The sequence below is a fragment of the Carassius auratus genome, chromosome 29 (assembly GCF_003368295.1).
Source record: "Carassius auratus strain Wakin chromosome 29, ASM336829v1, whole genome shotgun sequence".
Taxonomy (NCBI): Eukaryota; Metazoa; Chordata; class Actinopteri; order Cypriniformes; family Cyprinidae; genus Carassius; species Carassius auratus.
In genome coordinates, this window is record NC_039271.1 from 21586985 (window position 1) to 21611604 (window position 24620).

The 24620-nt window shown below is 41.9% G+C and overlaps 1 protein-coding gene across 4 annotated transcripts in view; it reads right to left on the bottom strand.

Moving 5' to 3' along the window:
- The window catches only part of LOC113048375 (arachidonate 5-lipoxygenase), a 102777-nt gene that overhangs the window by 61659 nt on the left and 16498 nt on the right, over positions 1–24620 (bottom strand). Inside the window, exons 7-14 of one of the 4 annotated variants that reach the window (XM_026210165.1) lie at positions 22036–22182; positions 21739–21936; positions 15890–15976; positions 14514–14692; positions 14245–14369; positions 14021–14121; positions 13758–13928; positions 13150–13668 (exon numbers count right to left, since the gene is read on the bottom strand). The exons of the other annotated variants lie outside the window; for them this stretch is intronic. Coding sequence (XP_026065950.1) covers positions 13489–13668; positions 13758–13928; positions 14021–14121; positions 14245–14369; positions 14514–14692; positions 15890–15976; positions 21739–21936; positions 22036–22182 — 1188 coding nt within the window. The 3' untranslated portion in view covers positions 13150–13488. Of the gene's footprint in view, positions 1–13149; positions 13669–13757; positions 13929–14020; positions 14122–14244; positions 14370–14513; positions 14693–15889; positions 15977–21738; positions 21937–22035; positions 22183–24620 lie in introns of those variants that run through there. 4 annotated transcript variants of the gene reach the window in all.

A 24620-nucleotide genomic window follows, 5' to 3' on the forward strand; every position in this document is an offset into this window, starting at 1 on the left:
TCCGTGTTAGTTTCTATTTTTCTTGTTTTTTTGTTTCAGTTCCTTGTTTCCATAGTCTTGTCTGTTTCTAGTTTTCATAGTTTTTCTTGCCTTGCCCTGTTACTCGTGTTTTGACCCTTTTGCTCTGGATACTGGATTACCCCTCTTGCTTAGCCCTGTGGATATTGTACACTCTTCGAAGACCCACACATGCCCTAGAATTACTCTTGTGTCTTGCCCTCTATATACTTGTTTTCCAGTGTTTGACACATGCCTGTTATGACCACTGGTCTATGTCCAATAAAAGCTTGCATGTGGATTTGCACTTCTCACGTCTCATTGGCTCATACGTTACACTATAGATATGTCTCTTATTTATGATTATATATTACGCAGATTTCTCTTTGATGAGTATTTGCTGAGCTACAGTTCATTTTAATGATGTTTTTCTAAATTATGTGTTTTTATCTGTGTAAACAAATACAATTATACCCTTTATAGTTTCAATTGATGTGTTGCTCGTATCTGTACTCTCAAAACTGAAAGTGTAATTTACATTATTTTTTGGTGTTATCAGGAGAAGATGCCACAAAACGTGTATCCACATTTGTTAACTTCAGAGGGTTAATCTAGACACAATCCTATGTCACTACATTGTCCCTTGTATTCCAAGATGGCAGGCATCCACACGCAGCGACTTCTCTCTCTCCCTGCAGAATGGTGTTTCCATGTTTTTTGTCCAGTGTTTTATACCTCTTTATCGCATCTACCTGTCTTTAAGCACGCATACAGTTGTGAGATTCTGCTCAATGTCAACAGAACCACATCTTTGGAGTTAAACTCCGCCCACACCGAAGTGTTGTGGGATCTCTGTCTGCTTCAAAGACCTATGCCACAACCGACCCCCACTACTGCATCTCGTCCACAACATAGGCACCACAAGCAGCGTGAGAGGAAGCAGAAGAGGGGTAAGTGCAGAGGTATCTGGGCTAGGCTAACAGCTAACCCACACAATCCAGCTATAGCCACCATTATACTGGCTAACATACGCTCTTTGGACAATAAACTGGACTCCATCTGACGACTACGCTCAGCTCAGAGGACTGTAAGAGATTGTTGTTGTTTTCTATTCACGGAAACATGGCTCAGTGACAGTGTTCCAGACTGCGTTTTTCTTCTCGATCAGCTGTCATGCTATCGAGCGGACAGAGTTCTTATCAAGGGGGTTAAGACCTGCAGCGGCAGGCTTTGTGTTTACATCAATGATGCATGGTGCCACGATGCTGTTGTGGTATGCAAATACTGCTCACCCCTGGTTAAGTGTGTGATTATAAAGTGCTGGCCGTTCTATCTACCGAGGGTATATTTAACCATACTGCTCATGCCTGTATACATCCCTCCCAGTTCCAACAACAGCAACAGGAGTGAGGCACTGAATGAACTATACAAACACATAAGTGAGCAGCAGACAGCCCACCCTGATGCTTTACTCATCTTAACTAGGGATTTCAACCACGCTGACTTGAAGAGTGTGTTTCTAAAAATATACCAACACATAGACTTTCCAACACAACAACACTCTGGACTTTGTTTACACCACCCTGAAAAAATGCTTACAAGGCCCTCTCCCACCTTGGTGCCTCAGACCACATCATTGTTATGCTAATGCCTGCATACAAGATCGCTTGTTAAGATCACCAAATCAGGGCACCTACAAATACAAGTGTGGCCAGAAGAGCATCAGAGCCTCTTCAAGACAAGATAAGATCTCTGACTGAAATATGTTTAAGCAGGCTGCCACATACAATAACACCACTGATCTCCAAGAGTACTCTGAGACTGTCACTGCCTATATCAACAAGTGTATTGATGATGTCACAAAGACCATCACTGTCCAGACGCTGTGGATGACAGGGGAGGTCTACAGACTCCTGAAGATGCAGAACGCTGCCTTCAGAGCTGGAGATGAGGTGGGCCTGAGAACAGCTAGGGCCAACCTGTCCCGTGGCATCAGAGAGGCTAAGAGACAGCACTCCAAGAGGATACCTCACCAATTCAGTGACAGAAGAAACATTGTGAGCCTGTGGCAGGGGATACAGACCATTACGGACTACAACCCTCCACCGTGAACGCATTCTTTGCTCGCTTTGAGGAATAAAACCGTATCAGTGCACAGAAGACTCCACCTCTTCCTGGTGACCAGGTCCCCGGACAGCATGAGGAGATCTCTCAGCAGGATCAACACACACAAATCTCCGGGTCCTGGCAACAATCCTGGGCATATAATAAGAGACTGTGCCATGTGACACGTTTTCAACATCTCTCTAAGTCAAGGCTGTTGTCCCCACATGCTTCAAAGCTGCCACCATCATTACAGTCCCGAAGAAGCCATCCCCATTGTGCATCATTGAATACCGTTCAGTTGCACTTACTTCTCATGAAGTGCGTTGAAGAGCTGGTCATACTCCTCTGATCATCAACGGTGTGACTCTGGAGAGAGTGAGCAGCACCAAGTTCCTGGATGTGTACTTCACAGAGGACCTCTCCTGGACTAACAACACAGCAGCGTCTCTACTTCCTCCGCGAACTGAGAACAGCTAGAGCCCCGGGCCCCCTCATGTGCACCTTCTACAGAGGCACCATCGACAGCATTCTCATTAGCTGCATCACTGTGTGGTATGGCGCCTGTAACACATCCTGCCGGAAGACCCTTCAACACATAATGAGAGCAGCTGAGAATATTATTGGTGTCTCTCCCCCCTCCCTCCAGCACATTTATGTAACCTGTCTGACCCCCAAAGCTCTCTGCATCACAGGTGATCCCACCCAGGGGCGTAGCCATCTTTTCAGAAGTGAGGGGGACAGAAATTAATATATATATATATATATATAATATTTACATACATACACACACACACACATACACACTACAATATAATATAAAACATTATAATAGAACATTTCTGCAATCTATAGCCTACCAGTCAACAGTTTTTGAACAGTAAGATTTTTTATGTTTTTAAAGAAGTCTCTTCTGTTCACCAAGCCTGCATTTATTTGATCCAAAGTACAGCAAAAGTTTTTACTATTTAAAATAACTATTTTCTATTTGAATATATTTTAAAATGTAATTTATTCCTGTGATCAAAGGTGAATGTTCAGCATCATTACTCCAGTCTAGAGTCACATCCTTAAGAAATCAAATCATTTTAATATGCTGATTTGCTGATTATCTATATTTAAAACATGAGTAAAAAAATTCAGCATTATTTGATGAATAGAGGGATCCAAAGATCAGCATTTATGTGAAATAAAAAGCCTTTGCAACATTATGCAGTATATCATTCAAAAATATATATTTTTTGGAAAATACATTATAGAAATGAATACTTTTATTTAGCAAGCTTTAAAATCTCAACATTTTGAGATATATTCAAATAAAAAAACAGTTATTTTAAATAGTCTAGTAAAAATACTCCTGTTTACTGTTTTGCTGTACTTTGGATCAAATAAATGCAGGCTTGGTGAACAGAAGAGACTTGACTGGTAGTGGATACTATAGGCAACTTTAATTCTCTAATTTCTAGATTTTTATTTGATTAGAAATCTATAACTGCTTGACAATAACAAATAATAATGATGTTTTAAATATACAAACACTTATTTATCACATAATAAGGCAGAATAGTTTCTATAGGTACTGTAATAATATATGTCAATTAGCACTGTTTTGTTGATATACTGTATTTATCACCTGCTGGAGATGACTTGAAAAAACATCTATTGTCGCAATCGTATATTAATGTCTTCGTGTTTCCAAAAGTTTAAATTCTGTCAAAACAACTGTTTTCATACAGCGATAGCTGGACGCTGTTGCCCATATTAGGAGTTTCCTGATATGACTTTTTGCGCGAGAGCGCGCTCCGGCATCGAGGATGGATGAAACACACACTGCAGCAGTGTTTAGAGCTTCTGGGTCCGAGGTCCGAATAAAATATCAGGTCATGCGCAGACTATCCTGTCTCTTTTGAGTTTAAATCTATATTTATTCACACCAGCTCTTGAAAACATCTATGGGAACACATTTGACTGAAAAAGTGCGGGGGACGAATTTCCATGATATTAAAAGTGGGGGAGACACGTCCCCCGCATCCCCCGCGTAATCTACGCCCCTGATCCCACCCACCCTTCACACAGCTTCTTCAGTCAGCTGCCATCAGGAAGGAGACTGCAGAGTCTCCAGGCCAGGTTCAGCAGACTGAAGGACAGCTTCAATGATTAGGCTGTCAGGAAGCTGAACTCCCTCCAGACCTTGCCCCCCTCCCCTTTTTGCCTCAGGCACCACTGAACTCAGAACCCTCTCCCCTATTTTGCCACAACACGTGTAAACACAACTAATGTGTTTGATCATTCAAGTCGGCACCACAGAGCTCTGTATGACGAGTGCAAAGTCAAATCTGTTTGCCATCCAAATTGAAAAACTATTTAAACAGCAGCGCAAGGTTGTGGGTTCGATCCCCAGGGAACACATGTTAGGTAAAAACTGTTAGCCTGAATGCACTGTAAGTCGCTTTGGATAAAAGCATTGACAATGCATAAAATGCATAAATGATAAGGGTTCAAAGTGGCAAAGATATCATGGATGCAATAACATTTCACCTCATGAAAGACATGGTACCAATTATCATGGTTTATCAACCTAGGTTTTACAAACATGATTCAGTCACTCGACAAGCATTATGTTATACCATCACGCACTTATTTTTCACAAGTTGCCACCCCAGGGCTGTACTACAAAAGCAAGGCACAAGTGGAAACTGAGCTATCACAAGTGAAATTTTATGCAGTCCAGCCATACAACGGAGTCCTACATAAATCTGACCATACACTTTACTGAGGAGGACTTCCAGTGGGAAAGTCACTGTATGCAAAGCTAGGTTCCGAACAGCCAAAAACATTCACCAATTAACTTGAGTTTGCAGCTAAAGAGAACAGTTTTGAGAGAATAAATCCCATTTAGGCTGTTGACTTTCATGAAAATGTCAATGTTCCTTTAACATACATCAAACTTTAAACATTAAATCTCAATCAAAATGATGGTTTGTCTGAGCCATTACATACCATTCTTTATTATCTTATTTATGCATGTTTCTTTATTACCCTTAGGTGTATATAACGTTGATATTTTTCCATACCGCAAAATAAATGATGTAGCAGAATCTCTAACAATAGACACTTCATACCCTAGTAACGATATATACCATCATACCAGCCCTTGCATGCATTTATGGCATCTATTTATGGACTCAGATTGGAGTGTTTAGACATGTGCTTCAGTCACCAGCTTACACAGTATTGTTATTATTTGGATCTCAGTGTCAAATTAATATCTTTATTTGTGTTACTGTTAGATTTCTATGGAAGATTTCCAACCTCTCAGATGCCAGCAAATATGTCAGTGCTTTACAACTTTAGGACAGGAAGAGCTAAATAAATGTATCACTTCATTTAAACCAACAACATGTTTATTAGATCCTGTACCCACTAAATTACTGAAAGAGTTGTTACCTGTAGCCAAAGAACCGCTTCTCAATATCATTAACTCGTCGTTATCTTTAGGTCACGTCCCAAAACCATTTAAGCTGACGATTATTAAGCCTCTTATTAAGAAACCAAAACTAGATCCTAGTGTACTGGCAAATTATAGGCCTATTTCAAATCTTCCATTTATGTCTAAAATTTTAGAAAAAGTTGTGTCTGCTCAGTTGAGCACCTTCCTGCAACACAATTATCTGTACGAAGAATTTCAGCACAGAAACTGCACTTGTTAAAATTACAAATGACTTGCTGCTTGCATAAGATCAAGGCTGCATCTCATTGCTAGTTTTACTTGATCTTAGTCAAGTCAAGTCACTTTTATTTATATAGCAAGTGCAACCTGAACAACATTAATTAGGAAAGCAACTGAACAACATTCATTAGGAAAACAGTGTTTCAATAATGCAAAATGATAGTTAAAGGCAGTTCATCATTGAATTCAGTGATGTCATCTCTGTTCAGTTTAAATTGTATCTGTGTAATCATTTGCAATCAAGTCAATGATATCGCTGTAAATGAAGTGACCCCAACTAAGCAAGCCGCACGTCCTGATTTTGCCAAGTCCGATGTGTTCCTAGGTCAACATATTTTGTTGACCCTGGAACAACATTTTACTCCAAAAATATATTCTTAACCATATCCCTACACCTAAACCTAACCTTAACCATGAGTAATCCCTAAAATCAGAGGAAATGATAGATGAATGACACTGATGTACAAGCACCAAACACTGATTTTAAGCATAAACTTCACAAAATCTATAAACTGGTTCTTCAAATCTGATTGGTTAATCACAATGTTGTTCCAGGGTCAACAACGATGTTGTCCCAGGAACATGTCTCACTTGGTAAAATCAGGTTAGGCAAGCAAGCCAGAGGCGTCAGCGGCAAGGAACCGAAACTCCATCGGTGACAGAATGGAGAAAAAAACCTTGGGAGAAACCAGCCTCAGTTGGGGGGCCAGTTCTCCTCTGACCAGACGAAACCAGTAGGGAAGTCGTGGCCTAATGGTTAGAGTGTCGGACTCCCAATCGAAAGGTTGTGAGTTTGAGTCCCGGGCCCGCAGGAATTCAATACCATGACTTAGGTGCCTCTGAGCAAGGCATCGAAAACCCAACTGCTCCCCGGGCGCCGCAGCATGAAATGGCAGCCCACTGCTCCGGGTGTGTGCACTTCGGGTGGGTTAAATGCAGAGCACAAATTCTGAGTATGGGTCACCATACTTAGCTGAATGTCACTTTCACTTTCTCACTTTTTCTCTTTCTCAGTAGTTCAATTCCAGGCTGCAGCAAAGTCAGATTGTGCAGAAGAATCATCTGTTCCCTGTGGTCTTGTCCTGGTGGTCCTCTGAGACAAGGTTTTTAAATTGGATCTGTATTCAGGGCAGTAGAGGTCCTTTCTAGGTGCTGATCCACCATCTGGTCTGGATACGTACTGGATCCGGGTGACTGCAGTGATCCTCTGATCTGGACACAGACTGGATCTGGTGGCTACGGTGACCTCGGAACAAGAGAGAAACAGACTAATATTAGCGTAGATGCCATTCTTCTAATGATGTAGCAAGTACATCGGGTGTTATGTGAAGTGTTTCCGGTTCCGGTTTACCTAATTAATGCTGCCTAAAAATCCTTAACGGATTTGGATATTAAAAGCATATTAGTATGTTATGTGTATGCCAGGTTAAAGAGATGGGTCTTTAATCTAGATTCAAACTGCAAGAGTGTGTCTGCCTCCCGAACAATGTTAGGTAGGTTATTCCAGAGTTTAGGCGCCAAATAGGAAAAGGATCTGCCGCCCACAGTTTATTTTGATATTTTAGGTAATCTCAAATTGACAGAGATTATTCAAATACTGAGGTAATAAACAATTCAGGGCTTTATAAGTAATGAGCTAGATTAAAATTTTTTATATGTTTGATAGTTGCTCTTAGTGCTGCATTCAAGACCATACAGGTCCTTCTCAAAAGAATATTGTGAAAAAGTTCATTATTTTCCATAATGTAATGATAAAAATTAAAGGGGGGGTGAAATGCTATTTCATGCATACTGAGTTTTTTACACTGTTAAAGAGTTGGATTCCCATGCTAAACATGGACAAAGTTTCAAAAATTAAGTTTTTTTCGAGTATGGCTCTGTGTGACGTTAGATGGAGCGGAATTTCCTTATATGGGTCCTGAGGCACTTCTGCCGGAAGAGCGCGCGCTCCCGTATAGCAGAGCAGAGAGAGCACAACAGACTTCACTGATCAGAGCGAGAGCGTTGCGAAATGTCACAAAAGGAGTGTGTTTTTGGTTGCCAGTGCAAGACAACCCTGCACAGATTACCAAAGAAAAAAACGCATTAAGGGACCAGTGGATGGAGTTTATTTTTAAAGAGCATCGACGGAGTTGTGCAAGTGTTTTTGTTTGTTCCCTGCATTTCGAAGATGCTTGTTTTACAAACAAGGCCCAGTTTGACGACGGATTTGCGTATCGTTTATTTCTTAAGGATAATGCAGTCCCAACGAAAAAGGGTCACGATCGTGTGTTGGAACCGCATGCGGTGAGTAAAACTGCTTCAAATATCTCTGTGTTGTTAATTTAGCTATCGGCGCGTAAGCACATCAAGTAAACAACATGCGATGTTGTCATCAAACTGCACTTTCCAGATGTACAGCTTAAAAAAAAAAAAAAAAAAAAAGAAAGACGACAAAGTGGAACTTAGTCGTTTTCCAAAACCGCTAAGCATATATATACAGTTTCAGTACATACCACATAGAGACATTGTTGCTGATGCTGCTCTTGTTAAATTTCAGCCTCTGGATCTGATTCTGGATCATAAATATAAGCTGAATCTGACTGTTAGCCATGGTTTGTTTTGGTTGTTTTTTTCCTCCCAAACGCTCTCAACGCAAAAGCCTACTGGCGCTCGTGATTCTTTAGCTCCGCCCACACGTCACGCCTCCAGCCGGTCGTGTTTTTCCGGGAAAAATCGGTACAGACTATCTTTCTCTTATGAATATAATAAAACTAAAGACTTTTTGGAGTTATGAAGGATGCAGTACTACTCTATAGGTACTCAAGATTAACAGGATATTGAGTGAAAACGAGCATTTTACCCCCCCTTTAAACTTTCATATATTTTAGATTCATTGCACACCAACTGAAATATTTCAGGTCTTTTATTGTTTTAATACTGATGATTTTGGCATACAGCTCATGAAAACCCAAAATTCCTATCTCAAAAAAATTGCATATTTCATCCGACCAATAAAAGAAAAGTGTTTTTAATACAAAAAAAGTCAACCCTCAAATAATTATGTTCAGCTATGCACTCAATACTTGGTCGGGAATCCTTTTGCAGAAATGACTGCTTCAATGTGGCGTGGCATGGAGGCAATCAGCCTGTGGCACTGCTGAGGTGTTATGGAGGCCCAGGATGCTTCGATAGCTGCCTTAAGCTCATCCAGAGTGTTGGGTCTTGCGTCTCTCAACTTTCTCTTCAGAATATCCCACAGATTCTCTATGGGGTTCAGGTCAGGAGAGTTGGCAGGCCAATTGAGCACAGTAATACCATGGTCAGTAAACCATTTACCAGTGGTTTTGGCACTGTGAGCAGGTGCCAGGTCGTGCTGAAAAAACGAAATCTTCATCTCCATAAAGCTTTTCAGCAGATGGAAGCATGAAGTGCTCCAAAATCTCATGATAACTAGCTGCATTGACCCTGCCCTCGATAAAACACAGTGGACCAACACCAGCAGCTGACATGGCACCCCAGACCATCACTGACTGTGGGTACTTGACACTGGACTTCAGGCATTTTGGCTTTTCCTTCTCCCCAGTCTTCCTCCAGACTCTGGCACCTTGATTTCCGAATGACATGCAAAATTTGCTTTGATCCGAAAAAAGTACTGTGGACCACTGAGCAACAGTCCAGTGCTGCTTCTCTGTAGCCCATTTCCTGCACACGCCTGTGCACGGTGGCTCTGGATGTTTCTACTCCAGACTCAGTCTGCTTCCGCAGGTCCCCCAAGGTCTGGAATCGGTCCTTCTCCAGAATCTTCCTCAGGGTCCGGTCACCTCTTCTCGTTGTGCAGCGTTTTTGCCACACTTTTTCCTTCCCACAGACTTCCCACTGAGGTGCCTTGATACAGCACTCTGGGAACAGCCCAGGCACGTGCACAGGTAGGGCTCAACCTGTGCAGAGCACATGCCCTTTTTGCCCTTACACTCCGAAGTGCCCTTTTTTTGGTGGTGTTTTTTTTTTTTTTTTTTTTTTTTTTTTTTTAATCAATGCTATTGGTCACCCTTTACGCCTGTCTGTCTGTTTTACCAAATTAAAGTTCTTAAAACGAGCTTGTGTAAATCTTATTCGATCCTCAAGCTGTCAGTAAGCTGATAACTCCGCCCCCTCTATATTCATTGAATCAACTGAAGTTCCACAGCAGCCGCACAGTAGACAACAGCTGAGCTGAACAGTTTTGCGAAGGGTAAATAAATATCTTGTTGTTTGAATAAGTACTACTAAACACTGTCTATAAAGGCTCATATTTTATTTATTTGATGTCTGACTGACTCACTGACTGAGACATGTGGGACGTCGCCTGAGAGAGAGGGCTAGCATTTGCCATCTAGTCATAGCCAACACTTAAATAGCCTGTGCACACAGTTGCATTTCATCTTTTATAAAATGCTAATTTGGCCAAATGCATTGTACCACAGGAAAAACTGAGCGCTCCGTCTATATACCTAAAAAAACTAGTTTGTAACCTGTAGATGAAAATGTAATGTGATGCCGGCAGCGGCAGGCACCGTCGCCGTTTTAATGACGGACAGAAAAAAAAATCACATTTGCACACATTCGCTGGTCAAAAACTATATATTGATAAGTAATACAACAACATAATTTGTTTTTACCATCGGGAAATCATAATAGGTGCGCCCCCCGCTGTTTCGTACTGGAACTTACACAAAGCGACGAGCGATCCTCTTCACCTAACATATATTTCTAAGAAATTTCTTCTTTGATTCTTGATTGCTGATAGACTTAATTTATTAACATTTAGGCTAATCATGTTATGATATACTCTCTGTATACTCTCTGTATAAAATGTTGTAAAACATGGTTTTACTACAGTAATGTAGTAGTCGTGGGGAAGTCGTGGCCTAATGGTTAGAGGGTTGGACTCCCAATCGAAGGGTTGTGGGTTCTAGTCTCGGGCCGGCAGGAATTGTGGGTGGGGGGAGTACATGAACAGCTCTCTCTCCACCTTCAATACCACGACTTAGGTGCCCTTGAGCAAGGCATCGAACCCCCAACTGCTCCCAGGGCGCCGCAGCATAAATGGCTGCCCACTGCTCCGGGTGTGTGCTCCAGGTGTGTGTTCACAGTGTGTGTGTGTGTGTTCACTGCTCTGTGTGTGTGCATTTCGGATGGGTTAAATGCAGAGCACAAATTCTGAGTATGGGTCACCATACTTGGCTGAATGTCACTTCACTTAGTAACTAAAAAAAAAATTACAGAAGATCACTGAAATCTTTATATTTTATCATGCAGAATGTAATTCATGATTCATTCCAAGGCTTCATTTATTTGATCCAAAATACAGCAAAATCAGTAATATTGTGTAATATTTTTACAATTTTAAATAACTGTTTTCTATTTGAATATATTTTAAAATGTGATTTTATTTTTGTGATCAAAGCTGAATTTTCAGCATCATTACTCCAGTTCAGTACTCTTCAGTGTCACGTGGTCCTTCAGAAATGCTTTTCACTGCAACTGTACTTTTCACACTATTTTTTTTATTTTTTCATTGCTGGCTTATTTTAGGGAAAGTGTAGTGAATAAGAGACCTTTAAGAGACCAACATCCCTGGTCCACCACAGTATCAAATTTTTGCCAGATACATGGGTCACAGAAGGTTGCTGTTGTATTAGATTTAAAGAAGCCCTTAAAACCCTGTTTATCTATATTATCTAATTATCTAATATTATTATTATGGTTGTTATTAATCGTGAATAAATCTAAAGCTTTTGAGACTATTATTTTGTGTTATTGAATTTGTCATGAAGATGTGACCATTTCTTCCTTTTATGCAGGCTTACTAAATAATCTTGATATAAAAGGGGGGGGGGGGGTGCCCTTTTTCAGTTTCAGCACATGCCCCTCAAAAGGTCTGTGCACGGCCCTGGAACAGCCTATTTGTTCAGGAATTTCTTTCTGTGTCTTACCCTCTCGCTTGAGGGTGTCAATGATGGCCTTCTGGACAGCAGTCAGGTCGGCAGTCTTACCCATGATTGCGGTTTTGAGTAATGAACCAGGCTGGGAGTTTTTAAAAGCCTCAGGAATCTTTTGCAGGTGTTTAGAGTTAATTAGTTGATTCAGATGATAAGGTTAATAGCTCGTTTAGAGAACCTTTTCATGATATGCAAATTTATTGAGATAGGAATTTTGGGTTTTCATGAGCTGTATGCCAAAATCATCAGTATTAAAACAATAAAAGACCTGAAATATTTCAGTTGGTGTGCAATGAATCTAAAATATATGAAAGTTTAATTTTTATCATTACATTATGGAAAATACTGAACTTTTTCACAATATGCTAATTTCTTTGAGAAGGACCTGTAGATCATGACATATTCATAGATCGATTACAAAACTATACAGGTATTCAAGGGCAGACTCTAAGATGGTTCAGATCCTACCTGTCTGAACACTACCATTTTGTTTACTTAAAAGGAGGAGTCCATTCATTTATCACCAGTAAAATATGGATGGATGTACTGTTACTTTCTCCACAATCAAAAATCTGGGTGTTATATTAGATCATCATAAGGGTCTTCAGGTGGGCACCCTCCTTCACCGGTGTTTAGTTGATAGGCCCACGACACCTCCAGAGGGCTCAACAGCACCTGGCGTCCCAGGTGAGCCCCCTTCTGCTTTTACCCCTCCTTATTGTTTTTTGCAGCCCAGTTGGGGTCCTTCCTCTTTATCCAGATCTACCTGCTGAGATGCAACTGTGACTGCAGTTGCATCTGATCAATTGCGCATTCTTACTCTTTATCTTTGGTTAAACTAATAAATGTTACTTTGTTGGAACAGCAGCTACGATAATTATGTGTCTCTATTTGTTTCTCTGTTTTGCATAACTAGGATTTACACAAGCTCCAGTCTGGATCCAGAACACCTGAGAAGAGACGATGCTGACCCTCAGTGGACCCCAGATGATGCTAACCCTGAATCAACAACAGAACTAACAAATATTGCTACAAGTGTGTCTGCATCATATAATAATTGCTGTTAATAATGTTTATCGTCTGGTTTACTACGTCTTGTATTAATTTTTCTTCAGAAATTCCTGTCATATGCACATTAACTTACAGTCACCACTTAAAAGCTACTACTAAATATTGTAGAAACGTAATTTTCTGTAAAGTTGCTTTGTAATGATATGTATTGTAAAAAGCACTATACAAATCAACTTAAATTGAATTGAATTTAAATCTCCATTTTGTCAACCAGTAAAACCTGTCAACAGCAAGTCTTGTCTGGTAACCAAAGCAAATTTGACGAGCAGAAAGCAGGAGACAAAGTGATGGTAAAATTGAGCAGACTTAGTTTATTGAATAATCTTAGTATGTTTCGATTTTCATAGACTTCGATCTAATTAGTACAAATCCAACAAGTGATATTTTTTTATTAGACCCCACAATCATAAGATAGAAAGGAAATAAGTAATATAAAAACATAAAATTTGTGATAATGGTAATCTGGATGCAAATAATACAGTTACTGTAGTAATGTTTAATTTGTGATGTGGATTCAAACAGCCCAGTTAAAAAGTGTGCGTGTGTGTGTGTGTGTGTGTGTGTGTGTTTGTGTGTGTGTGTGTGTGTGTTTGTGTGTGTGTGATATTTCCTAGAGTTGTTCTCTCAGATGGCAACGCTGTTGGGGATTCTGTCTGGAGACAGATACCAATAAGGCAATTTCAGTTTTTCATTTCGGCTCTTGATGATGTTGGTTACTTCAATTAATTTCTTGCGGAAAGTTGTAGTGGCTTCAATGACTGGTTGCTCAGTGAAGTAGTTGTCTGGATACACACCTAAAAACAGCTGGGGGAAGATTTGGACAAAATACTATGTTTTCTTTGTTTTGTGTTGTAAATGTATTCAAACTAGTTATGAATAATCAGTCATCAAACCTCTCCATCCTGGAACTGACTGAGGGCCCAAACCCCTCCTACATGCCAACTGGCACGTCCACGGTCCGGCAGACTCTCCATGATGTACTTCATATCCACCTGGCCCTTCTGTGTGGGAGGAGGCTTCCTCATGGTGGAAGGACTGTTGGGGACCCAGGCAAACCAGTCAAACTGGAACACAGGAAAGACACACAGAGATCAGCCAACAGATACTAACCCAGGCAGAGTTCAGATTGATCCAGAAAAGAGTGCATCATTCCCACCTGTCCGAAGTTAACAGCAGCATGTTGTGCTGAAGCTGTGAAAATCACAACAGTCATGTACTCGACCAACTGCTCTCGAGTTTTCAGGAACTCTGGGAATTCTGTGAATATTGGTAACAGTTTGACTTATATGCAATGCAATTTGACTTTGTACGCCATGCAAACACAATACATATGCCATCATAAGAACATGCAAACTTGTGTTAAATCAATCCTGAACTCACCACCATTCTGGGGACAGTTCTTCATACCAGAGAAACAAACATCTTGAACAAATGCCTGGATTTCCTCGTCCTCCTGAACAGACTCGTCACTGCTGTAGTAGATCCTGACGACATCAGAAACGAAACTGGAGGAAGATCAAGAGCAACGATGAATCAGCAGATTAAAAATTAAATCCTGGCATCAAATGGTTTACTTGTTAATTCATTGTCATTAAATATCACCATTAGCATTTGAACATCTGTACATTTTTGTGTATTTTATCAGTTACCTTCTCACTGCCTCCCAGACCATCATGCCATCATCTCTGTAGTAGTAGTTGGGCAGCTCGTCCTTGTTGTCCACTCCTCGAGCTTTCACTGACTCAGGGAAGCACATGGACTTGTAGGTTAAACTCCTTGTGGCCTTACGAATCATTTCATAAATTGCAGTTCCACCAGTGCTGTTGGACTTCGAATTAGGGAAATAGTGATTATTTTTTCATCTCAGATTACATTTTGTAAATGCTTGTTTAAAGAAGTGCAGTGAATTTTTCAAAACAGAAGCCAGAGCCTACAGCTAGTAGGGGTGGGCGAAAAAAACAATGCAGCATAACATTTTATTCAAGTCTAATTGGGTTTTGGGCTGTTGTAATTTACTGTTGTAATAATTTACGTCAGTAACATGTGAAAAGTCAAAGTAATTATTAAGCATGCCAAATATTTATCCCTTAAAACTTATGTAAACTCCATCTCCCATAATGCTGTACTGGAACTGTTTATGATTTCCTGGTTTCTTCATTTCTGTTCAGTGCATCTGATGCACAAGGAAGTAGGAATTATAAATCAGGAGGTTTTGTTCTCTCCGGGACTGTTTCCACTGTACACCAGGGTCCTGCAGCAAAACCCTACCCAGATTGCAGTTACTTGCATCTGTAACATCATAGAATGCAAGTACAGGAGCTTTTGTAATGACATTCACAATATGGATTAACTCACCCAGGAAGTTTATTACACCGCTGCAGCAAAAAAACTATTTTCCTGCATTTGTAGTACTCAGCACTTTTTGCTGGAAAATTTCCCCTTTTCAATGATTTTTCCCACATCTTTTACATTTCCAATTAGATACAAGTTCTGTCTGCTTTCCTTTAAGCCACAGAGCTGTCTGCTTCTCACACCATGGCAGGACTTTCCCCTGGTGACAACAACCTCACTGATGTGAGCACTAACATTGGCAGGCTTTTTACTGACATATCCATGGACTTGTTCTGAATGCCTCATGAGGCATTACTACATTAATTGAAGCTTTTCAGATAGCTTTCGGTCCTGAATCTCAATCACGATTTTGTTGTTAATATTTTCATCTTTGGCATCAACAAAGTGTTTGTTAGCTTTTGGAGGCAGGGAATATATTTCTATATTTGAGCCCTCAGGTGGAATTATGCATGTTCCTGACAAACATTAACTTTGGGTAAAGTATTGTGGCTTACGATAATATTGTATTGTGGCTTCTTTGGTGATTCTCGCCCCAAACAGGTAGATGACTGAATATCTGAGGCTAAAATGTAAAACTCTACGCATCTTCAGACCTTAAAGTCACGTGAAGATAAACATGAATAGGAAAGTTGTGGTTCCTAACAAGGTAGTGTTAATGCAGGGTTAAAGATACCTTCTCAAAGACCCCAGATTCACAGAAGAGTTTTTCACGAGCTGCAATGTTGACGGCAATGGTGTAACGTACATGAGGTATCAGCAACTGTGAGGAGAAAATGAAGCTTTTAAAAATAAAACAAGACAATAAAGTAATAAAACACTCTAGGCCACTAGTGTCACAGTGTCTGGTTTGTGTTCCCTGGTTAACCACTAGATGTCCTCCTTCTCCACGGTGTCTGTCACTTCCTGAACCACATTTCCCACGATCTCTGTCTTCATATTGCACTCAGCTGTCACTAATCATTAATCATTGCACTAAGTCAATTCCCCATTAGCGTTTGTCAGCTCCCTGTGTATTTATACCCTGTCTGTCTTAGTATGTGGCACGGAGTCCTTGTATGATATTCACGTCCGTTTCATAGTCTTGTTCTTGCCTTGAGTTTTTGTCGGTTTATGTTGTTTGGATTGATTCTTTGGTTTTAACCCCTGCATGGACTGTTTAGGATTTGAATTTCCCCTAATAAAGGACATACCCACTCCGTCACAGCGAGATCCAGCGGTATGTCAGTTGATGCTTCTCCCCCAGCCACCGAGCAGGTGAGAAGCGATTGTTTTGAGGGAACCCGCCTGGTCATGTTTCGTGGGACCAGGGGAGGTCGCCGAAGAGGAAGTGGTTGAGAGGAGGCTCAGCATCGCTCTCCACCATGGCCCTGCTTCGACCAGGGGCTCATGTGGGACGGATCAGAGCCACCATCTCACCATGGCGGACGGAGAAGGGAGAAGAAGCGCACGTCCACCGAGCCAGCACTACTGCCCATGATGGCCGCAAGCCCAGCGCCACGAGGTAAGATGGACGCCAGCCCAGCACCACAGCACAAGGGGGTCGCCAGCCCCACGCCACGAGGCAAGATGGCCGCTGAGACATTCTTGGATTATTTCTCCATGCTGAACAAGATCCTAGATATTCCCAGAAGTGTTCACGTCACGTCTGCTGATACAGAGACTGTTCATATCACGTCTGCTGAGCCAGTGACACAGCCCAAGATGGCCGCCAGCCCAGCACCATGGCACAAGATGGCCGCCAGCCCAGCACCTCAGCACAAGGTGATCACCAGCCTAGCGCCTCAATGCAAGATGGCCACAAGCCCAGCACCACAGCACAAGATGGCCGCCAGCTCAGCGTCACGACACAAGATAGCCGTTAGCCCAGCGCCTCTGCACAGGATGACAGCCATAGCTGACCTTCCAGAGTCGAGTCAGGGTCCCGTGGGCCCTCCAGAGTCGAGTCAGGGTCCCGTGGGCCCTCCAGAGTCGAGTCAGGGTCCCGTGGGCCCTCCAGAGTCGAGTCAGGGTCCCGTGGGCCCTCCAGAGTCGAGTCAGGGTCCCGTGGGCCCTCCAGAGTCGAGTCAGGGTCCAGTGGGCCCTCCAGAGTCGCGTCAGGTTCCCGTTGACCCTCCAGAGTCGGGGCTAGTCACTGTTGACCTTCCAGAGTCAAGTCACCGGTGACCTTCATGGGAGAATTCAAGTCACCATTGATCTTCATGGGAGAATTCAAGTCACCATTGATCTTCTGCTCTGCCCTGGGGGGCTTCTGTCCTGACCACACGGTTGTGGTGGTCTTATGCTCCGCCCTGGGGGGCTCCGGTCTCGACCACACGGATGTGGTGGTCTTCTGCTCCGCCCTGGGGGGCTTCCATCCCGACTACACGGTTGTGGTGGTCTTCTGCTCTGCCCCGGGGGGATTCTGTATAGGGCTGTAGTACTCGAGTCCGGTCTTGGACTCGAGTCCGGACTCGAGACATTTTTCTGTTGTCTCGGACTTGTCTCGGACTTGTTGAATTTGCACTCGGACTTGTCTCGGACTTGGCCATTGGACTCGCCAAGTCTTCTAGTTGGTCTCGACCGAGTCCAGCAAAAAAAAAAAAAAATGTATCCTTCAATACAAAACCACTTTTGCATGATGTCGTGAATGAAAACGTGTGGAAAACGCTAGGCGCGCCGCTCTCCTTATTTCCAAAGCACTCTGTAATCTGCGCTCGCGCTCCAGTGGCGTCTGCTGTTGCTGGGCAACCATGACTCGCTCTTCATGATGACGCAGAAGTTTCAGCAAAGAATAAATGGATTTCCAGCACTAAACATCCCTTTCAGTAGCTTTGATAATAGATTCATTTAAAAAATGGCTATCCTTGTACAACTATGATCATCTGTTTCTCCATCTTAGCTTTCAGTATTGTTCCGCGAAAGGATGTGCATGACCAGCGGTGCACTTGCTGCGACCTGAAAAGTTTAGATGTTTCTAATTTAATTTTCTACCTGTTAGATTGTGTTTTATTTACGTCTACACCTAGATACACCTACACCTACACCAAACGTCCCCTTTACAAGAATAATTAAATACTAATTATTGTTGTACAGTATAGGGGTTGCAACACTACAGATTTCTAGTAGTCGATTTTTTTTTTTATAAAAAAAATGCTTGAGTTAGGCTACTGGCTGTTACATGACAATTTAAATATGTAATGTCATATCCATTAAAAAAAAAAAAAAGATTTAGTGTTTTCATTTGCAATAGCATGAACCACGAGTCGAGTATTTGTATCTGTAACAATCACAAAATGTTTCCTATCTGCATTCGGATACAACATCGTACAGTTACTTGATAAGACTGTTATGACTTTTTATATTTTTTTCGTAGTTATCACTGAACAAGTATGTTGTGTTAAACTGAAATAATTATTAATTTCTAAAATAATATTTATCATGCAAGCAGAGAGATGTCATGACAAACGTTTAGTAATCATTTGAACACGACTGAATCCATTCAATGCGCACATTTTGATTACGCAGAACACTTTAAAGTACACATGCGAGTCTTAATGTTAAGTGAACTTCACTAAACAGATGTGTGTTCCGCGCAAACCAGCAAAAGGTAAAGATGCAAACATGTAGGACAAGTAGACAATGTATCCGTATCTAAGCTGATTATTAGCCTACTCTTGAGAGAGAACCGATTTGTTTTTTGAGAGACTGAGAAGCGCAACGCGTCTGTTTGATTGGTGAGCGCGCTGTGCTTATTCCATTCATTCGTATCATATCGTAGCCTAAGCTTTAAATCATTGTCTTTTAAATATATACAAATACTATAACGTGTATGATGTATTATTATAGGTAAAATTACTCTTGTATCGCTCTGATTTCTGAGAGATAAACAGAGAGGCGACAACAATGCGGTGTTTGATTTGCGCTCTTTTCACTCATAAAGTTTACATTCATTCACTTCTGGCGCTGATTCCATGGCTCATGTTATCTAGCAAACACCAGACTGTGTCAGCTTCAGCGAGTATTCAGGCAGAATTATTCCTTGTCCGTTTTTCGTTTTTTAAGCCATTATCCTTGCCATTCCGAATAAGGTATTTGGCTTCAGGCACAACCCTAATTATTACATTACATATTTTATTTTTACATGCAACATAGATAAGGTCATATAAGTAACAGCTCCACGCAATATTGCAATTCTAAAATTCACGTCGTACTTGCAAACACTTTGTATGCATTATGGTTAATGCATGCTGGAGTAGTCGATTGTTTCCGACAGCGCTCGACTAGTACAGTATGACAAAAATATCGCTGTATTTATGTGCGCATGCCCAGTAGAGCCATACGTATCCCTTCTAGCCTTGCTGCGCGCATTTGTCATATCCCGATCTTTGCGTGTGTCTGTGCACTGTGCCAAGGCATCAGTCATTTTATTTTTTGACCACAAACATAATGTCAGCAAAAGCAGCATTATTAAGTAAATAAAATGAAAATAAAGTACATAAAAATAATTTGACCTTACAGCTCCAAACTCTGTTCTAGAGGGCCAGTTTCCTTTATAGTTTAGCTCCCAGGGTCAGACTGGGGGTAAAACCAGTACTCATTACCAGGGCCTCAAAGGAAGAGAGGGCCCTTGAAAAGTATGAATCTGAAATATATTTTATTTTACCTGGATATTTTCATGGGTGGGGGCCATGGGGGCCCATCAAGACTGCCTATGCATAGAGCCCGGGATCTTGTGTAACGCCCCTGTTAGCTTTAACCCTAATTATACACACTTGAACCTAATCAAGCTCTTACTAGACACACTAATCTTGCAGGTGTGTTAAGGCCAGTTGGAGCTTAACTTTTCAGGACATTGGCCCTTCAGGATGTAGTTTGGAGACCCCTGTCCTACAGAGTTGTTACTTTGCACATGCTTTTTGATCATTACAAATAATAATGTAAATTAATTTTCTTAGAATAGGAGATATGCTGTCTCGCTCATCACAAACATTATCAGTAGTTTAGTATGTGGTCTTGAAGAGGACCCTTTTTTCTTTCATTTGGACTCGGTCTTGGACTTGGACTCGAAACTTTTGGACTTGGACTTGACTTGGACTCGAACCTCTTTGGACTCGGTCTTGACTCGGTCTCGACTAGTCCTGGACTTGGACTTGACTTGGACTCGACAAAGCTGGACTTGACTACAGCTCTAATTCTGTACCTACCACAGGGTTGTGGTGGTCTTCTGCTCCACCTTGGGGTCCTGCCCGGTCGGCGCTTTCCTGGGTTCCTGAACGCCCTGACCCACCCTTATCTCCTGTTGTGTTGTTGTTGTTTTTTTTGGTTATCTGTTCACTTCCTGTCCCTGTTCCCTTTTTTGAGCCTGGCCCTCCGTCCCTCCCCCGATCCTCCGCCGGTCCACCTCCCTCCTGTTCTCCCTGTTTTGTGTTGCACTTCTCGTCTCTGTTCCCCACCTTACATGTTCCTCTTGTCTCTGGTTTCCCCATTTTTTTTTATCTAGCCCTCCGTCCCTCCCCCTGAGCCTCCACCTGTCCACCTCCCTCCTAGTCTTGTTTTGTCAGTCATGTCTTGGAGCGTCTGGTAGCCGCTCTTTAGTGAGGGGGTATTGTCACAGTGTCTGGTTTGTGTTCCCTGGGTAACCACTAGATGTCCTCCTTCCCCACGGTGTCTGTCACTTCCTGAACCACATTTCCCACGATCTCTGTTTTTGCATTGCACTCAGCTGTCACTAATCATTAATCACTGCACTAAGTAAATTCCCCATTAGTGTTTGTCATCTCCCTGTGTATTTATACCCTTTCTGTCTTAGTATGTGGCACAGAGTCCTTGTATGATATTCACGTCCGTTTCATAGTCTTGTTCTTGCCTTGTGTTTTTGTCGGTTTATGTTGTTTGGATTGATTCTTTGGTTTTGACCCCTGCATGGACTGTTTAGGATTTGGATTACCCCTAATAAATGACATACCCACATTTGGATCTCTCCGCGTAATTTCCTGTATCCCGGTCGTGACAACTAGTTTCAGTGTTTGTGTGAGTATGAGTGTGAGGCTTGATGCAAAAATCATTCTAACACATTCCCAGAGTGCCTTTTTGCTTTAATAGCAAGAGCAACATGATAAAGGACACCTACGTACGATTGAACACACTTTATCCAATCAGAATTCAGAAGTAATTCTGAAACTGGAAAATGTATGTTGAATGTTAAACCCTTGAGAAACTAAGTCAACTTTATTAATGAAGGGCACAAAAACTATGATTGTATCCTGGAAAGAAAAGAACTTGTGTGTAATCTAGTACTGTAAACACAAAGGCACTAAATGGGTTAACACATGCTTTGCCTGGACATTTCAAATCTTGTTGTGTGATTCAATTTAATTAACTCCTCCATAAATAAATGGGAAACACCTAAAAAAGTAACTGCATCCATGCCTTTTCATCACTAATGTTTCACTGCATGTATTTAATAAATCTTTATAATGCATTTTTTAATATTTTAAATTTACCTCTAATTCTCATATCAATGAAAGCATTAAAAGACGCTACCTTGTATATGGGATGGACTGCAGAGAGCTGTCTGTACATGGCTATGGCAAAAACCTCAGAGGTCAGATGGGTCCTGAGAAAGTGTGTGACTAGCTGGTGTACATTGAAGTCGGAGCATTTCACCCACATCTTGGCCAGCATCCATTCGTACTGATCATCGCTTGGGAGAAAGACCTCTGCGGTAGTCTGACGGCTGAGCTGTTTCAGAGCAAAAGAGAGTATTTGGTTAAAACACCAAGGCCTAGTTCAAGCACTAAGTTATTAAATACTGTTTTACTTATTTATTTCTGCAGGCACCTGAATAGCAATTGGTAGAATTTCATTCTGGCTGTTCTTGTACAGCAGACAGAAGGGAGCAGCCAAATACTGCTGGGTATCTGGGTCTGTGGCATTGGGTTTCAATCCCTCCAGTATTGCATAGTCTGCTATGTAGATGTTTCCTTCCTGTAGCAGAGAGATGTTTAGGATTAGACACTGGAGAATTTCTATTCTATTCACATCCAGAATTGACCACTGCTACAGCTTTCTTTGTGGCACATCATCCAAAGTAGTCTAGTACATCCAGAACTCTGGCAATTTGATAATAATACTTAGAATATCAAAATCAACTGCAGACGGCAGATCCTTTTCCTATTTAACGCCTAAACTCTAGAACAATCTACATGATCATAAGTGAAGTATGGTGTACCTCAAGGCTTAGTACTAGGGCCGTTACTCTTCACACTTTACACGTTACCCTTGGGAGATATCATCACGAAATACGGTGTTAGCTTTCACTGTTATGCTGATGACACTCTGCTATATATTTCTTCACAGCCCAGTGAACCATACCAATTTGAAAAACTAACTAGCTGTTCAGGTGAACACTGGCAAGGTATAGATACTACAAAAATACTATTTGCCATTAAGCAAGACCCAATGCTTAATTGCAAGGCCAATTGCTTACTTTTCAGTTACCGGGACATTGTTTTGATCACGATTTTCTGTGATGCATATATCAACCTCTCCAATCTCAGCTTAGATGCTAGTGTCCGTGTTCATCACTCTGTCAGTTCCTGGACTATGCTTTGTTGTCTGCTGGCTTCTTCCAGAGAATCTGTAGGCTTCTTCCGGAGAATCTTCCCTAGTCATATCAAGTCACTGTTGATTTTTCAGAGTCAAATCAAGTCACCATCAATCTTCCTGATTATCATCACGTCTCAGCTGAACTTACAGAGGTTCATTACTTTACAGCTGATCTTCCATCACGTCTTGTCTGTTGCACCCAGAGCCTGGAGGTTAGCTCTTCAGTATCCCAGACTGGCATCCAGCATGGAGGATCCATCGCTGCTGTCAGTAAGAGTAGCTGGTATCCCAAAACCAGCACGCTCAACCCCTCCTGTGCAGGAACTGATTCCCCAGTTTGAAGTGCTTCCCATGACAGGGATTGTTTTATGTTGCATTTGGGCTGCTAACACCACCACTGAAACTCTAAAGTCCACTATGATTTCTCCAGAGGTGGCAGCTAATGCTGCAGATCCTTCCGAGGTGGTGGCGCTTACTGCTGTGTCCCCAGAGGCGGTGGCGTCCGCTGCAATCTCTCCAGAGGTGGCGGCACATGCTGCAGAACCTTCCGGGTTGCGGCACTCACTTCAGCTCCTTGCTTGGTGGTGGCACCCAGCAACTCACTTTCATCCCATTATGTCACTGCTGAAGAAATTCTTAATTAACTCCCCCTGTTTTCTGTGGGTACCGCTGTAGAACTTCCAGAGGTGGCGGCATCCACTGCAGAACCTCGAGAGATGTCGGGTATCAACCCATGAACTCTCATCCTGTCCTGTCATGGCTATGGAGGCCATCTATGAACTTCCATTATGTCTTGTCACAGATATGGAGGCCATCTATGAACTCTCATTCTGTCCTGTCATGGCTATGAAAGCGTTTATGTACTCTCGTTCTGTCCTGTCACAGCTATGGAGGCCGTTTATGAACTTTATGTGTTCCCTGCCTCGGTCCCTGAGACCAGGAATTTACTGTCTGTGTTGTCTGTCTCTACTTTCTCTAAGTCCTAGTCTCAGCCATGGGTCCCGAACCCATCTGCTCTGCCCTGGTGGGCTCCAGTTCCGCCTCCTGCACCCTAGTGGGCTCAGTTCTGTCTGATCTGCCTTGGTGGGCTCCAGTTCTGCCTGCTCCCACCCAGGTGGGCTCCAGTTCCATCTGCTCCGCCTGGGTGGGCTTCAGTTTCATCTGACCCACCCTAGTGGGCTTCTGTCCCATCTGCTTGGCTGTGGAGGTCCTCTGCTCCACCCTGGTGGGCTTCAGTTCAATCTACTCCGCCCTAGTAGGCTTCTGTCCCATTTGGTCGGCTGTGGTGGTCCTTTGCTCCGTCCTGGTGAGCTACAATTTCATCTGCTCCACCCTCGCGGTGTAACGTTTTCACACACTCTTTGTTTTGGGTTGTTTTCTTTTATGCTGGGGTGCCAGACAGAATTTCTGTCATTAATTTAGTTCAGTTTACGAAAACGTTCAAAGGTCTTGTGCAGTCTGGTTTGTCTTTCACAAAACCCCTCACTTTTATGAGAAAAAAAAATGGCAATGCAATAATACCCCCCCCCCCCCCAAAAAAAAAACTCTCTGAAATAGACCACTACTACAATCAATATGACAAACAACTAGAATTCATTCAAATATCTATATTAACAACATCAACACAGTTTCAAGTGTCTCAAAAATGACTTTTTGGTTTGAAAAAGAAAAAAAAAAAACAACAACAAAAAATAGTTCACAAATTGACCCACCACAAAGCTACAAAAAAGAAACAAAATTATTCCAAGTCACAAAATCAGTAGTAATTCCAACAATTTAATACATATAGTTCCCATAATCAATAAGGGAGAACATAC